Source organism: Numenius arquata, chromosome 1, assembly GCF_964106895.1.
Source record: "Numenius arquata chromosome 1, bNumArq3.hap1.1, whole genome shotgun sequence".
Taxonomy (NCBI): Eukaryota; Metazoa; Chordata; class Aves; order Charadriiformes; family Scolopacidae; genus Numenius; species Numenius arquata.
In genome coordinates this window covers 77,586,837-77,603,509 of record NC_133576.1, presented here as the reverse complement: position 1 = coordinate 77,603,509, position 16,673 = coordinate 77,586,837, and the positions used below count along the sequence as shown (strand labels likewise).

At 37.8% G+C, this 16,673-nt stretch overlaps 1 protein-coding gene across 1 annotated transcript in view; it reads left to right on the top strand.

Moving 5' to 3' along the window:
• Nucleotides 1–16,673, top strand: part of MYO16 (myosin XVI) — a 293,425-nt gene that overhangs the window by 220,181 nt on the left and 56,571 nt on the right. The window contains exon 27 of the mRNA XM_074146466.1: nt 8,064–8,166. Coding sequence (XP_074002567.1) covers nt 8,064–8,166 — 103 coding nt within the window. The remainder of the gene's footprint in view (nt 1–8,063; nt 8,167–16,673) is intronic.

Here is a 16,673-nt window from a genome sequence, read left to right as displayed (position 1 = left end):
TCATATATTCTGCATACAGTGAAGCATTTTACTGCACTGTGTGCCCGTTTGTGGAGTGCCCAAACATGAAGAGGAAGTTAGCTGTGGAGAAACCGTATCTGTCTATAGGTAAATGTAAACATTTATGTAGATAGAGGGACATGTTCATATATTAAGTCTGCTTGGTGTTGGTTGATGAGAAGCTCAACATAAGCTGGCAATGGGCGCTTGCAGCCCAGAAAGCCAACTGTACCGTGGGCTGCATCAAAAGTGTGGCCAGCAGGTCGAGGGAGGTGATTTTGCCCCTTTGCTCCGCTCTGGTGAGACCCCACCTGGAGTACTGCATCCAGCTCTGGAGCCCCCAACATAAGAAGGACATGGACTTGTTGGAGCGAGTTTGGAGGAGGGTCACAAAGATGATCAGAGGGCTTGAGCACCTCTCCTATGAAGACAGGCTGAGAGAGTTGGGGTTGTTCAGCCTGGAGAAGAGAAGGCTCCAGGGAGTCCTTATAGCGACCTTCCAGTACCTAAAGGGGACTTACAGGAGAGATGGGGAGGAACCCTTTATCAGGGAGTGTAGTGATAGGATGAGGGGTAATGGTTTTCAACTGGAAGAGGGGAGATTAAGATTAGATATTAGAAATAAATTCTTTCCTGTGGGGGTGGTGAGGCACTGGAACAGGTTGCCAGGAGAAGTTGTGGATGCCCTAGAGTTCAAGACCAGGCTGGATGGGGCTTTGAGCAACCTGGCCTAGTGGGAGGTGTCTCTGCCCAGGGCAGGGAGGTTGGAACTCGGATGTTGTTTGAGGTCCCTTCCAACCCGATCCATACTATAATTCTATGATTCTAGCATATTTCTGAGTTAATGTGTCATTTTTGCTAATTTCTTAAATAAATATATTTTTACATTGCTTTATCAAGATGGAATGGGAATGTCAGCTTTAGGTAAGATGATGCAAAAGTATTGTAATGCAAATCTTTAGCAGATGTTGTGAATTCATTTTTTATTTGCATAGCTGAATCTACTAATCCCAAGAGCTGAACTATAATTTATATTCTATTTATTATTCTGCTGCCGCATTGTCTGAGATGAGGAAGCCCCTGCTTAATTACATGAAGTATATGAATAAATATTCTAGGATTAAGACACACATATATTCGTTATTTCTTCTCTCTAGAAATTGAAATTCAGGTGTCTAGAAAGATTAAGGGTGGCAGACCTAATGCAAAAACGTAAAATTTAGGAAAGAAAAAAAAAAAAAAATCCTTCCAATTAATTTATCTATCACCCATCTCAAAGTAGTATCCTTATCTGAGAAATTTATGTTACTTTTATTCAGTCTAAATTAAAATATCCCAAATGGCCACTTCTTATGCAAGAGTATTCTAATCAAGTGGATTTCATAGCCCTGATCCTCTCTCAAAAGTCTGTACTGAGCTCCACGTGGGGCCAGTGACTGACCCACTTGCAGGTCACTGTGAAATGCTATTCTGGGGATTTTTGGAGTCTTCCACTTATTTCGTCGTCCTTAATTTTGCTCTTTTAGCTCAGTTACATACCATTTATGTCTGTCAGTATATTTTCCTTTTTCCATTGATATGTTGAAGCTTGCTATGTATGTCCCTCTACCTCTTTATATAGGAAGTGAATTTTTAATTGTTGAAGTAGAAAAGTTTCATCAATGTTTCTGGCTTCCAGTGGCATATATAAAAACATTGCGGTAAAACTATGATACCCGGTCAATTTGCTGAAAGGTCACTTTTAGCATTAGTGCTTTCCAAGTTTCTTTCTGTCAGCAAATGTCTGTGTGCCAGATTAACTCAGAGGGAATAAAACTGCTTGCAGTTTTTCCAAAATTACTCTAATTTTATTTTCTCCCTTAATGCTTATTGTTCTGTAGATCTAGCCATTTAATCCCGTGTTGCTTGGTATCAATTAGAATATTTAAATACCTAACAGTAGTACGGTAGGTGGGTACTTGGCTCATTGCCATATATACTTACTCATTGTTTCAAACCTATCAGGCAAATTGCGCTTCATGCTCACCTCTACACCAATCTGAATTATTTCTGTAAGTCTGTATGAAGCAGCCTCAGTGCAAAATGTGTTTCATATAAAGGTGAACCTTATATAACCTTATATAACCTTATGCTTATACTATATTTTTGTACTCCTATAAATGAAGCCCATAATGCAGTCTGTTTGTCCACTGTAATCTGTTCTTTATAAAGGCATCTTTTTCTTCTCCACATTCAAAGATTTAATCTCTCCAAAATTTTAGTTAATATTTATGCTGTATAATGAGATATTTATGTCATATATATTGTACAGAGATTGGCAGAATCACTTTTCTTCACTTGGAAACTATAATAATCTACTTCCCCTTTTCTAATTATCTGGAATTTCCCATGTTCCTCATATTTCAAAAATAATTAGGTTAGAAAAAAAGAATATAACACAGGGAAGTGGAAGGACTATATATCCTTTATATACACATAACATTAATCAAAATTCCAACCTATCCTTTGCTGATGACTGCTTTTATAAGGTTTCTAATACTTGAAAGTTTTCCAAACATCCCTTTTTTTAATTCCTTTAAAAAATGCATTTCTCTCTTCAGTAGGTAGGTCCTCTAGACATTTCAGCTCTCACTTGATAGATTTTTCAAATACAAACCATGCCTAACCCACTCTCCCCATCCTCCCCAAATCCAAACAAACAAAACTAAAAATCCTGAGTTATGAGCACATAGTGACAAGTTTTGCAAACAGAGTCCATCTCTTTCACATACTTCACAGACATAATAATACATCAATCTGTTACTGGTTGTCAAAGGAAGAAAAGAGAAAGTTTAGAAAGGAAAAAAAAAAGAATTTAGCAAGACAGCACAACCTGTTTTCACTCCTTTGTGATGACAACTTTTGCATTTCTTCTAACAGAAATACAGGGTACAAGTTAATTTTGATTGCCTTCTTTTATTCACTAGATTTTACTAAATCATGCCATTTTACCTTGGCAAACAGAACACATCGTAGTAAACAAAAGAGAGAGAAAATGAAAATGCAACATAATTAATTACACTGGCAGGACTGATTATTTTTCCTTGCATAAGCTGTGTTTGGATATTTAAAACTTAAAACTACATTAATTAGCACTCCTATAAAGCAGTCACTTGCCAGCTATACATGATTGCATTTTTATTTTGTAAATAAGAAGGCAAAGACATGGAGAAAAAGAGTTGCTTTCAGGAAAGATTTGAGTTCTGGCATTAGAAGCTGTGCTGTTACTGAGAATGTTGGATTGCAGTCAGTAACTACCTCTGGCCACCATTTTTTGTCTTTCGTTCTTAGCTAGGCAAGAGAGAGACCTGAAAAAAAAAGAGTAGCAAAAAGCAACCAACCAAACAAAAAGTATTTCTGAGGCTTTGGTTTAAAGACATCTATGTGATTTGTTTAAGCTGGTGATTTCGAGCTGCTTGGTTTTGTGCCCTTTGTACTTGCCGTGTTCTTTCTGTTAGTATCTTCTATCATGTCGATGTGCTATTGAAATTGAGTGCGTGCTGTTTATTCCAATGCTTAAAGATTTGCTCTGTGTACAGAACTGGGAGTACAGCCCTACAGCCTGTTTGTGCACACTGCGTGTAAATCAAATAGCGTGCTGAGCCTGAGAATATTACTGCGGGTTACTGTGCCATAACCTGAAGTGGGGAATATTCTGTCTCAGGCAAAAACAGCCTGCTGGATCTTGTCGGCTGTGCACTTAGGGAAGTGAGGGAGAAAATGATCAGATAACATCCTTATCTGTAAAGACCCAAGAGAACTGAGTTTCCCATATTCACAAGCTACCTGAAGGTATTGACAGCAAGTATCTAGTCCAAGTAAACACAAAATCTCCCTGATAAAAAGCATCATTCAGAAGCAAAGGAAGAGAGGTCAGAGCACAGCTTCTGCAACACCAGAGGGTCCTAGCCAGTCTGTACATGCTCACAGCGCTAGCCTGTCTAGCCAAAAGCTCTCTTTTCTGCTTAGGTGTGTAAAAATGACAAGTTAGGACAAGGAGGGTGCTAAAGACAAAGCTGGGGAAAACAGAGCTTCTCTCACACTGATTTCCTGTGGAGGGGAGTTGGGGAGAGCCCTCCTGATGGTAGTGTTCCTTGTCTCAACTTGTAACTGGAAGAGGTCTTGCATTTACTCCCTAATCAACACTACATTAGTCTTGACATAGCGGTGGAGGGGTGTTGATTCAATTTAATCCTTTAAATTGTTTTGGATCCCTTAGTGAATGACTTGTTCTGGGTAGGCCATGGAATATTGTTTTTTATCAGCTTCTTGACTTGGCTAGGAGGGAGACTTAACTTTGTCTGATATTTAGATGTCTATGCTGGAGTCGGGAGCATAGACTGTCTTTATACTCAATGGAAAGAAATGGGAGTCTTAGAGTGCACAATTCATCTGATTTACTTTACGCATCGATATTACAGTAGGGTATATGACACCTGAATAGTACCTTCTACTGACTTCTAAGAAAGTCTATACAACTGACTCATCAATCCAAGTTTAGCAGAAGTGTATTTCACCTGATTAAAGACTTTTTTTAGCAAGGTAGCACTAAGTATGCTCACTGGATTCCTCAGGATCCTCTCTAAAGCCTTACAAATACACTACATTATTTACTTGGGTCAAAATGTATGACCTGTCAGTGAGAAGAAGCCTGGTATTTAATTGAGTTTGTTCGTTCACTTCAGAGTGAACTAAGGCTGCAGTGGTGGGGGGAGAATTCTCTGGTAAGGGAAAGTTTCAAAGACTGTCCAGATTACATTTTTCCAGAAGCAAGCCCTGTTGTTTGCAAGTAACTCAAGTTTATCTATACAAGCCTGCACCATAAATTCAGTATTTTTTATTACTATTTTCTGTGATACAGTAAATTTGAATAGTAATAAGTTCTGTTGCTATTCTTGAGACCATGAAAGGGTTACATTTAAGAGGACATTGAATTATTGTGTCTACATGGTAACACAAGCTCAGTTCACAGTAGAAAGTATCTGATACACTATCATTTTGCATTTTGATCACATATAACTTTTTATTTCTTTCTTCATGTCTTAGTTTATTGTCAATTTTGATTTGCTTTCTTTTTAACATAATTTTTTACTGAGGGTAATAGCAAGTTTAAAATACAAAAAAATCCTGAAGCCCAAAAGGAAAAACAGAGTGAAGAAAGTTTAAATATTTTAACTCATTTAAAATTAAGTACAAAAAGTCAAATATGATTAGATCACCACTTTTGTCCAGGACAAATTTGGGCTGCCACCAACAGATGTGGTCTGTTTATTCCCACTTACCCATTCCCATTACTTCCCTGGTATTAACACTGGTATTTGCACAACTAGGCTGGGAATCAAATCAGGGAACCATTCTGGCTGAAAAATAGCTACAAGTTTTGTCTTGTTTTTGTTTGAGCAGCCTTATACAAGATAAGAGTGATTGATCTGAGATAGCAGATGATGCCACCTGGTCTAAAGGTGCTTTTTCATCCTAGGTGCTTAGATAGCCAGTATGTTTGAACAAGATCAAAGAAATAAGGAAGTTCTGTCAGTCCCTCTGTTAGTTACTCTGCAGATGAGTAAGTCAGACAAATAGACCTAAGGGTGGGATTCCTCTCAGCCACCCAGAACACTAGCATCCAGTCTGGACTACTCTTCTGAGTCCATCTGTGGTCAGCAGAGAAAGGCACCTCCAGAGGGCAATCTCTTCTCATTTTAACAAAAATGTCTAGGATGCATAGAACAAGTCACCCTATGGAAAAACCTATATTCACAGACTCTTCTTGAAAACAAGATGACTAACTCGGGCTAGGAGTGCAGCTTTTCAGTGTCTAGCATAAGGAAATGTAGATCATCTTGCAAATGACTTCATGTGTGCACAGAGGAAGTTTGTGGCAGAATTAAATTTCCATAGTTAGCTCTTTCTCCGCTACCACAACCATTAGCCTGTCTTGTTTTTCTAAGATAGAACTTGCTTTAATGGATAGAAGGGAATTGCAAACCCTGATTAGACTTCCAAGATAATGTGGTGGAATTTCAGGGACTTTTAAAGCTGGGGAAAGCAGTGGATCATTTTTGTCTGGCCTCCTGTATAATAGAGATTGTAAAGAATGGTTAGTTCATTGTTTTGATTCCTGTGATTTGCATGGTTCTAAAGTAAATCTGATCCAAACTTAGAATTTCAACCTTTTAAATTTTAATTTGGCTCTGTTTCAGGAATGAAATATATTTCTTAGGGTCTCTGCTGTGAGTAAGTTTCAGGCTGACCACTTTCACAGTTACTTCTTCATGCATTGTTAAGTCTATGCTGAATCATCTTTGTTTCAGTCAGCAGTTGCTAAACTTTCCAGCAGTTGTCTCTCTAACACCTCTGATTCTCCATGATTTCTAAGAAACTCCAGTTGATACAAGTATAGAAATGAGGTGGCCCCAGCCTTAATAGGAGTCCATAAAACAAATGTCTTCATGACCATACTACTAGTTGAGCTACTGGGAAAGTAGGATCCACAGTTTTATACTGCTAATCTGAAGTGCTAAACTAACTAAAAGGATCTCTGGTGAAGTTTTGGCCCCTTCCCACCAGCATTCCTCCAAACAATTCCTGGGCACAATTTGGGAATTAAGACGGGCTAGTCACCAGTCTCAGAAGGCAGCTTAGATGTGGCTACGCTTTGTTGGAAGGTAACAGAGTTTAATAGAACATAGCAGAATACTTAATAAATAGACAGGCTGGTTTTTTGCCAGGTGGTTTATATGCCAGAGAAATAATCTCTTTGACATTTCACTTACTAATATAGACTCAGTCATGGAGTCCTCAGCAGGACTGCTACCAGACCAGAGAACATTTCCAGACTGCGCGAGCTGAGATACCCAAAGGGTCTGTTGCAGCTCCAGGAAACTAGAAGACTAGCTGAAATTTGGCCTTAGAGCAGTTTGTCTGCAGATGTTGTTTCACAGTTGCTACAGCTCCTGGGACCATTCATGTCCCTGAAGTCATTCCAGCCCTGCAGCTTTGCCTGCCGTGGTCTGTGTGAGTGGTCCCAGGACAGCACAGTTTTGGGTTGCACCAGAGCTAATACATGAATTCAGCTGTTGAGGAACCAAATAAATAAAATGTCAGGAAATGTAGTTATCCTGCAAACTCAAAACTTACCCCTGTTTCACTGAGAATTTAATCAAAAGTGACACTTCTGCAGAACCTTTCCTTTTCAGAAACTGGCTTTTTATAATGAAAAAGAATTCCATCTCATTACATCCAGTCAGATCTAGACTGAGGAATACCTTCAAGAAAGCATAGTAATAATATGAAGCATCAAGATGTGTAAAATTCATCCGTTTCTGTAGTAATATGTTGTAATTAGTCCACAGTTAAAATTTGAATTTTATGCTTTATTTGACTTTGTGTGACTTAAGTTTCCTACATTAGTTCATTAGTTCTTTTATCTGGTATATCAAAGAGCCCTTTAATATCTAGCATTTTCTGTCTTTGAAGGTACTCGATGCTGTAATCAAGTCTCCCCTTGATCTTCTTTCCAATAACGTAAACCGATCAAGTTCCTTAAAGTCTCTCTGCTACTAGACTTTTTGTTCAAAATGAAGAAAAAATTATTCCAGACTGATGGAAAACATTTTTATCAATGTCACTTTCTTATGAATTGCTCCTTAACAGGCATATGTCATACGACACTTACTGAAAAAATATTTTCCTCCTTCCAGTGACCCGATTCAGTACCAGGGAAATCAGTCAGTGAGGCTTTGTGTTCTTTCTGCATTGATTTTCAGTGAGGCATCCAAAGAACTGACAGGAAGCAAATCTGGGTTTTAAGCACCACTTGTCGCACACTGTTATTAACCAAGGTCATGTCCAATAATATAAAGATACAAAAGTGATTGGCTTTCTTGTTTTCTTTACCCTTAGGAGAATCCTAACCTTCCAGTTTGGATATCAAAGATTTGAGAATCAAAGGAAAACTAACAATGTCTGCAAAGGCATCAACCAGGCCAACACTAGAGTAACTCTACTTCTGCTGATTTTTCTAGGTATAAAGATTTGGCTGATACAGCTGCAGGAGAGAAGAAGAAATTGTCTGCCAAGGAGAGATGTCGTCTTGTTCTTCAGCAGTGTAAATTACAAGGCTGGCAGGTTTGTGATCTACAAAGCAATTAAAATATCATTCTTTAAACAGGCTAGCTGAGTCATTTCCATTGTGGCAAGCCACCAGATCCTTTGCGGCAGTATATTCTTTTGACATTTAATATATGCTTTGGGATAGAATCAAACTGATTTTCTGAGTTTTCTAGCATATGAGTAGCAGTGATCATTGTGTCAAAAAATCAGTGTATTCTTGTGGGAAGGAAAAGATTTCAATTAAGCATGTACCTTGTGTAAATTTGCATCCAGGTTTTTAAAGGTATCTGGTGTACATATTTTAGTGGTTGAATGGTTTCTGAATTACAAAAAAAAAAACAAAACCTGCACATTTTCTTTATGTAAAGTCCTATAAAAAATGCTATACTGTCATAATAGGGGAGACCCAAACCAACTCCTTAGGATTTCCCATCTGGTCAATGCCTTTCTAGGCACTAGCATGCTGATTGAGAGACAGACCAAAGTACCTAGTGTGGCTGTACATCAAGTAAAGTTAAAAAAAAAAAAAAAAAAAAAGAAGCCAAACACTGAACAGGAAGCTCTCAACTTCCTATCCCATCTCCTTACCCTATTTCTATCATAGTTAATCCTCACCAACATAAGGATTTCAAGGTGGACATCTCCATTGGTCCAGAGTACTCAGTCACCTCCTTTGGCTAACTCTGTAACTGAGCAGAACTGATTTGACATATGTAATTTCTAAAGAAAATGGTATTTCCTTGCACACTATATAAGCTATTGTACAGAAAGGAAGCTTTCTGTGACTTAATGTGTAGAATATTCTCCCAGGCAGTGTGAGCTTCAGCTTTAGGTCTTTTCTCAGCCTAGGAGGACTGAAATCTATTCCACAAGAGAGCATCCAGATCAGTTTCAGGGACAAATGTGAAGTTTAGGTACTGGACTTCTATAGGCTTTGGGAATATTAGTTTGAAGGAAGGGATTAGTATAGGTCTTCTAATTTGTGCATGACCTCTAAGCATTAAGATGCCCAGAAAAAAGTTTCTACGACTGTTTGTGAAGAACAAGGACTATGTTGGACTTTGTGCTATGGGTGTTTCTCAGTGGGCCAGATACCTTAGTTATACCAGGAGCAAAGGTCGGCCACCCATCAGGTTGGGAGCACACATGCATGATCACCTGCACTTGGACACATAAGAAGATTTTTTCTATGGTCAAAATACTCTCTAAGTCCCTTTCTAGTCACTAAAGTAAGTAGTGGGCACATATAGCCCTACTGCCTCAACAGCAAAGAGCAAAAGGATGGACCCTGAAAAAGATAACATTAAAATAGACTTGCTTGCCCTACTCGGGTTTCTTAAGTCAGCTCTGGGGTATATTTTGCATCCTTGCCAAAAAGTTCCCTATAAAAACCAGTCATTAATATCTAGAAGCTGTACCTTGACTTATAAGTACCTGGAGCTCAGAGTACCACTAACCTTTAGAACTTGTGTGGGGCTACAGGCTTGACAAAAGGGCAAAAACTGTGTAACAGTAATTGGGTATTGTGCTCCGGTCATGAAACACAGAGCAGGATGCCTATTGAGTTTATTTCCTCAGGAGCCAGTAACAGCATTACAGCCTGAAAAAAAAACAAAACAAAAACCCAAACAATTGGCCATCAGTGAAAGCCTACAGCTCAAGACTAGTGATTCTGTAGTGACTGGCATTTGAAAACAAGCCTGAAACCTTGAAAGACAAAAATGTAAAAAGGAAATTGCAAAACAGAATCCCTCCATCATGCAGGAGACTGAAGCTTGTGATCACAAACAGATTTTAGAGGTTCTGACTCCAAAATCTCATTAACACCAGAAGAAGTCAGGTGTGCAAAACTACAGCAGTGCATAATGCATTGTCCTTCAAACCAGAAAGGAACAAAGCTCTTAAGAGATGCTGATAAGTTAAATGGAATAGGAGGGTTTGGGGGTGAGAGTTATACCATTGTCACTCAGTGACTAAGAAGCACATGGCAACAGACTAAGCTGAAAGGAACAAGGTCTCAAAAAATGAGCGACCTTCTTCTTACACTTTGTTCAAGCCACAGAGAGCTATGATAAACAGATGGAAAGATAATAATTCTGATTTCTAGGAGAAAATTCACTCTGAGTCCAGACAATTTCTTAGAGACAAATACCCAGGGAATACAAGGGAATACAACACATTTTGTATAGGTGATACAAAACCATATACCCAACTACCAGCAGTAGTGACTAATGTCTGTGTCACATAATATCTCTCTCTCAATTATCTTTTTGATTCATTTGACTAATCATGAAAGTTGAACTTTAAATAACAACCTAAATGAGGAAGCTTATACAACCTGCAGTTGTCATGTGTGCCCTCCTCTATGCTTTTACAGCAGAGGACTCTGAAAAAAGAAGAAAAAACATTTTAAAAGGAGAAGAGGGGGAAGAAAGGGAAGGAAAAGAGGAATTAGAAACCCAGGATGATGTCAGCTAGCAAAGCCAGAGGAAAGGAGTCATCTGTAGTACATCATTAAAAATCAACCAAGAAGTAGGGGGTTGCACATATAACCAGTTTATTCAGCCACTGTTGCCAGCAGTAACTACTTCAAATGAGTCACTGCTGGAACTGAAAATCTATTTGTTGCAGGGGTTCATGAATAAGTCAAAAAATGTCTTCCCCAACACTGTTACCTGCACTTCCCTGAAGAGCTGTTGCAGATTCGGATAGATAAATTGACCAAAAAAAAAAAAAAAAAAGCTAAAATATCCACATCAAAGATGGTAAGTTTAGGAGAAAGCAGCACACATCTGAAATCAACCTCCTGCTTATATATCATCAGAGGATGAAGTTGCCAATAAACTCCCTAGGAGAGGGGGAAAAAGAAAGATCTGGACTTTATAGCTGAGTGAATCTGAATGATACTTTATTTAACTTCCTTCTGATAGCGTAGCTCACCATCCGATTTTGTGAAAGGTGGTATAACTCGGAGGAGAGGAAAGTAAATACGTGTTCTGAAGTGAGAGCCCGAAAATGAGTAAAGAAAATGGTTTCTTTGTGTTTATTTCCTGCCTCACAATTTATCTTTTCTTTCTTACATAAGTTGTGTTTGGAGAGTGTTTTATTAACCAACAAAACAACAAAACCCAGAGCCTACTCAGACAACAAATTCTTTCTCCTCTTATAAGTACTGTAGTCTGTTCAAAAATGGAGGACAAGTGAAGAAGATCCAATACCAGAATCCAATTTTGGTTTATTTTCTACTGTTTAGTAGAGCATAAGAGCAAACACTATCAGCTAGCCAACGTCTGGTGCTTGATTCAGCAGCTTCTGCGTTAGAAGAAAGCATTTATTAGGGAAGTGTTGATAGGTTTATGAGTTGTTGCTGTTACTTGGGTAAGCTGAGCTGAAGATAACTAAACTAGGACAATAAAATAGCTATTTCATTGAAGCTGGCATACCATGCACTTTCAGTCATGCACTTAGCTTAACTACTGAAATTATGGAAGTGCAGAGCTACTAATGAAAGGCAGGTTTTGCATCCTGACTGTGCGCAGCCTAGATAAGGTGTTCTTTCGGCTTAAATATATACTTGATCATGACAAGCTTAGCTACCTGCTGTGACTTTTAAGCACACCCGATGTAAGAGAAAATCAGATTTCCAAATCAAAACAAACCATTCCTACTGCAGACAGAGTGAAAGTAATAGACTTGTTTAACCCCTGGAGAAGTCAGTGAGAGTTTTGCTATTAATTTTAGGAAGAGCAAGATGATATGTAGTAACTTTAGAGTCAAACTGAGTGGAAGTATTGGCTGTGCCATGTAAGGCAGAAGAATCTCCTGCCCTCCAGAACATCTGAAGGCCTTTACATTAGGAAACCCACATTTTCAGTGATGTGTTGCTTTATTGTCATACAGTCATGTATTAGCTAAGCAAAGCCTACGATCCCAATAGCATGACTAGCTTGCAAACATTATCATGCTCTGGGAGAAGTACAGGGCACAAACAGTCCTTGGCTTTTTTTTTTTTTTTACTGACATAAGAAAACTTTCATTTGTTTGGATTATCATTCCTCACACTGTTAAGCTTGCAAATATAAATTCAATAAAGGAGAGTTAGCTCATAGCTTACTGAGCTTTCTCATCAAAACTTGGAGCTTTACGTTTTGTTTAGCTAAGGTCAGTGGTCTGCAATTAACCCTTCTCAGTTACTTCAGATGGAGCTTGCTGAAATGCAAACAACTTGTATTATACCAGAAGTAAAACAAAACATCAATTTAATTTGATCTTGCTGTACAGTGCAGCTGTTAAATACATGTGCTTCAAAGGCCAGACTTCATTGAAAGTGAATCTTTCAGGCTTTGACTGCTAGAAATGCTTGTCGGGTTAAAAGATAGGAATCCTTAAAAATGTCTAAGAAAAGCTTTGTCTTAGTTTATCTTTCCAGTTTTCAGCCTGCTTCTTCTAATCCACAATGATTCCTTCTTATCAGTAGCCTTGAGCACAAAAGATCACTCATTTTGGAAAGAATAAGACAGGTTTTAACTTTGAATGGGATGATCCAAAGATTCATCGGGTATGAAATAAGCTGTACAGGAAAGTCAGTCAAATGTTTTATGAAGCTCCAAATCAGCATCAGGTAGTTGCGTGAGATGATAGATACTGTAATAGTGCCAGTTCATGTTTTTACAGCTACAGACAGTGCTAGAGTTGTTTCAGGAGCCTGCGGTGTTTCTGGAGAAATCATTCTTGCCAGTGTGGAGCTGTATTATTAAACTTTTTCCACTCAGAAAGAATGTTAAAACAGAGAATAAGCCCTCAATAAAGGGAAATACCAGAAGTCCATCTAGAGTTTTTAAATTCTAGCACTTCTAGAACTGCAGAAGGAAAATAAGAGTCTGATCCAAATTTTTCCAATCACAAAGAGAACCATATTTCATTACTGACCTACAGGTGTTTCATTTATTGGATTTGATACAGCTGTCTTTAAGTAATTTTGATTTCAGTATATTAATATATGATATTAGCATACCATCCTTTTTGGGAGAAGTATGTTTATGATTAAACAAAAGAGTACAGAACGTAAGTGGCATACATATGCAAATTGTATGCTTAGTTCAGAGAAACTTTTACGTTATTTTTTAAACAGAACTGTTTATTTTGGCTTAAAATGAAAATGGTTATGCTATCTTGAAATACAAATTGCTTTGTACATGATATGATAAAGTACTAGAGTACTTTGCAAACAATGCAATATATAAGGGATTCTTAACTTTTTTTTTCTTCGAGTAGGAAAACTAAGTATTCATAAATCGTATGCCAGTTTATTCATTTATCATTTAGTAATTTTAACTGTACTGGAAGTCAATGTTCCTTTTTGTTTTGAATATCTTATTTTAAGTGTCAATTTTCTTTTAGGCAATTTTAAAATTAAATAAATTATGAACATCACATTTTTAAAAAAATATCCCAGGAGGAGTTTCCAGACTAACGGTAAATAGTTAGAACATCAGTGTCTGTATTTCCCTCATACTTTGAATTATATCAGCAAAATTATACTGTCCCATTATATCTTTGTCCCTTTATACCATCCCATTATATTCTTGGAAATAATTTGCTAGTAGCAGAAATCAGCACAGAGTGACTTTACTACCAAATGGCTGGCCAGGGCCAGCCACCACCTGCAATCTTTCTCAGCAGGTATTTTGTGCCACACAATACAAGTCCATCCTATCCCCTTGGTCGGAGAATAGAATGGATGGCTCACTTTAACTTCAGAATGCTCAGAAGCTCCCAGTCTTTCAACACAGAACTCTATTTTTGTTTCCTATTTCTATATTTTTTCCCCTCTAGAATATATTCCTGCCTCTCTCTCTGTCCACCTTTCAGGGTTTGCTTATGATTACTAGTCTTGTAGACTTTATTTTCTTTCTGATATCTTTTCCATCCAGATTTCTTGCATCTGGATTCCAAGTCTCCCTCTCTCTAATTCAAAGTTGACTTTCTCCATTTGCATCTCTCTTGACGCTTTTCTCTTTTTTCTTCTCTTTGTTTCTTTTCTGGATATTTCACTTCGTATTTGGTCCCAGTGTTCATTTCTTATTTGTTTGGATTTCGTTTTCCAGTCTCCTACCTCAGGCTTTACTTTCTCTGCCATTGCTGTCCCTGTTGCCTGTTGCCTGTATTTCTCAGTTCACAAAGAGAGACACTTTCATATTGTTTCTTTTGATGCTATGCCTTTTTCCAGAATTTTGAAAGACCAGAATAGTAGGTCCAGTAAGTACAGAGATCTCATGAGCTAAAACTGGGGTAGGGTTTCCTCCGCTGAGTATTTCTTGCATACATCCTACATACATCTTTCCTGATCACTTCCCTTCCCGTAGGGCAGTCCTCTTTTGTTGCCTCACAAGTGCAAAGAACTGTGAGGTTTGTACACTTCATGGAAAAGGAACAACCATTTTTTTTCCCTTTCGCAGAGAGCTGAATGACAGGTTTTTCTCCCTAAAGTTTGACTCCTGACAAGCGCTTACATAAATGCTTAAGGTACTTGCGTGAATACTGGACTACTCACATACTTTATGTTAAGGCCATACTTAAGCTATGCTAAACTGTGGGTTTATTCAGTATGAACCATGGTGCAAGGCCACTAGTTTGCCAGAGACAAAGGAAGACTCTTAAATTGTGTGAACAAAAGCTAACAAATAAAGCAGAAAGAGTAAGCCTTTAAAAATAACATTTCAGCCCTTGTAAAAGATCAGTACCCTGTAAATGTGTTTGTCGTTACAATATTTTTGCAGACATGTACACTGCAAAAAGACACATTTTACAATAGTTTTAAGGCTTTTTTCTACATTTCATTAATGCACTGTGAAAATGTGTGTCATTGTGTAAAATATCATTAGATTATAGTTCTCTGTCTTTTGTAGGTAGCTATTTTGAAAGTACTGCCAGAAACACACAGCACTCCCACAAATTGCCTTTTTTAAACTAAAGAACAGCTTTACAGATTCCCTTGACACCTATTAAGTATGAGCTAATACTGCCTCCATGCCACCTACACACCATCTCAGCATCCATTCCATAGTTTTGAATGTCTGTACTTCTACATCCTACACCTTTTCTGTAAAAAAAAAAAAAAAAAAAAAAAAGGGGAAGAAGAAAGAGAGAAAGAGCAGCTCCCTCCCATCCTTTCTTCTTCCTCCCGGGGAAAAAAAAAAGGAGGCCTGTAGCAGTAATTGAAGCTTTGGTAGTCATCAATGACAATTTTACTTAATCTTTAAAAAATGTGTCATTTTGAAAAATAACATTTAAAACCCTAATGCTTTTCTAATTAAAATAACTATGACTGTAATTCACAGATGGTTTACTTTTTCAGGAGTCTGAATGACATTAAAATTTCAGACTCAGATGAGAGCACTTTGTAGTCCAGAAAGTATTGAAAAGTGAGTGCTTTAGTGGAGGAACATTTTAACCTTCTTTTCCTCTAGGCAACCAGGAAACGTTTTGTGATTAGAGAAAAGATCAGAATGAAGACAAGTGGCAGCCTCAAAAACTGTTTTGATATCTGGCATATGAAATTCCAACATTTTTCAGCATTATTGCTTTCACTGAACAGCAGAACTGTGCAGAGGGCAGTGAGTCTAGCTTGTTCTCATTCTGCTTTAGAGGATATCAGGTTTGGTTCGGAGACTGAGCAACACAGATTTTCAGTCATACTAACATAATCAAATGTGTTATAGCAGTTTCTTCTATACATGTGTAGAGCTCTGTTCTCAACAGACCTAGCATATGATGTAAAATCTATAAATAGCTTTTATCCGAATGTAAAAATGAATTTGTATTGACATTTTTGTATTCCTTCATTCACTTAAAAATTGTAGCAGGCTTCCGCTAATGAAGTTCTTCACATAAGTGATGCCACAATAACTCCATTTACATTGTTCCTAGTATGTAGGATAGGAGAAAAGAGCTTTGCGTGTCCCCTAGCTGGCTTCGTTATTCTACAATGCTAGACACTTGTAGCTAAACTGACCATAAATTTAAGCAGTTGTCTTGACTGTGATTTTGTGACTTCACACTGCAAAATAAATTGCAATTCAATATTCAGTTAAGTTACACACTTGAAATGTAGCCTGGATGTTAATTATGAGACTAATTGAGAATGGGGTTGTTAGTTTTGCCACGGGCATTGCCGCTAATCAGGGCTTTTTTAAGGGTTTACATTTAAAAATGTAACTTTTCATCTTTTCTACTTTCTCTAGAGACTTCTATTGAGAAAGTAAGAGGAGAAACATCATTTTTAGGAATGGAGGGAAAGAGGCAGAAATGAGGAAAAAGTGGATGATTTGGCATAGGCCTGCGACAGAGGGGAGGAAAAAAGGCTCCAATGTGATGTAGAGGGTTTGTGGAAAGGAAAAGTGGAGTATAAAGAGAAAATATAATCAGAGTAGAAGAATATGATTTTGTTAAGTATTTCTATCCAGGCTTTGGTTGTCTGAGAACTATTCAGATACAAATGGTAATTATAATAACTACGTGAT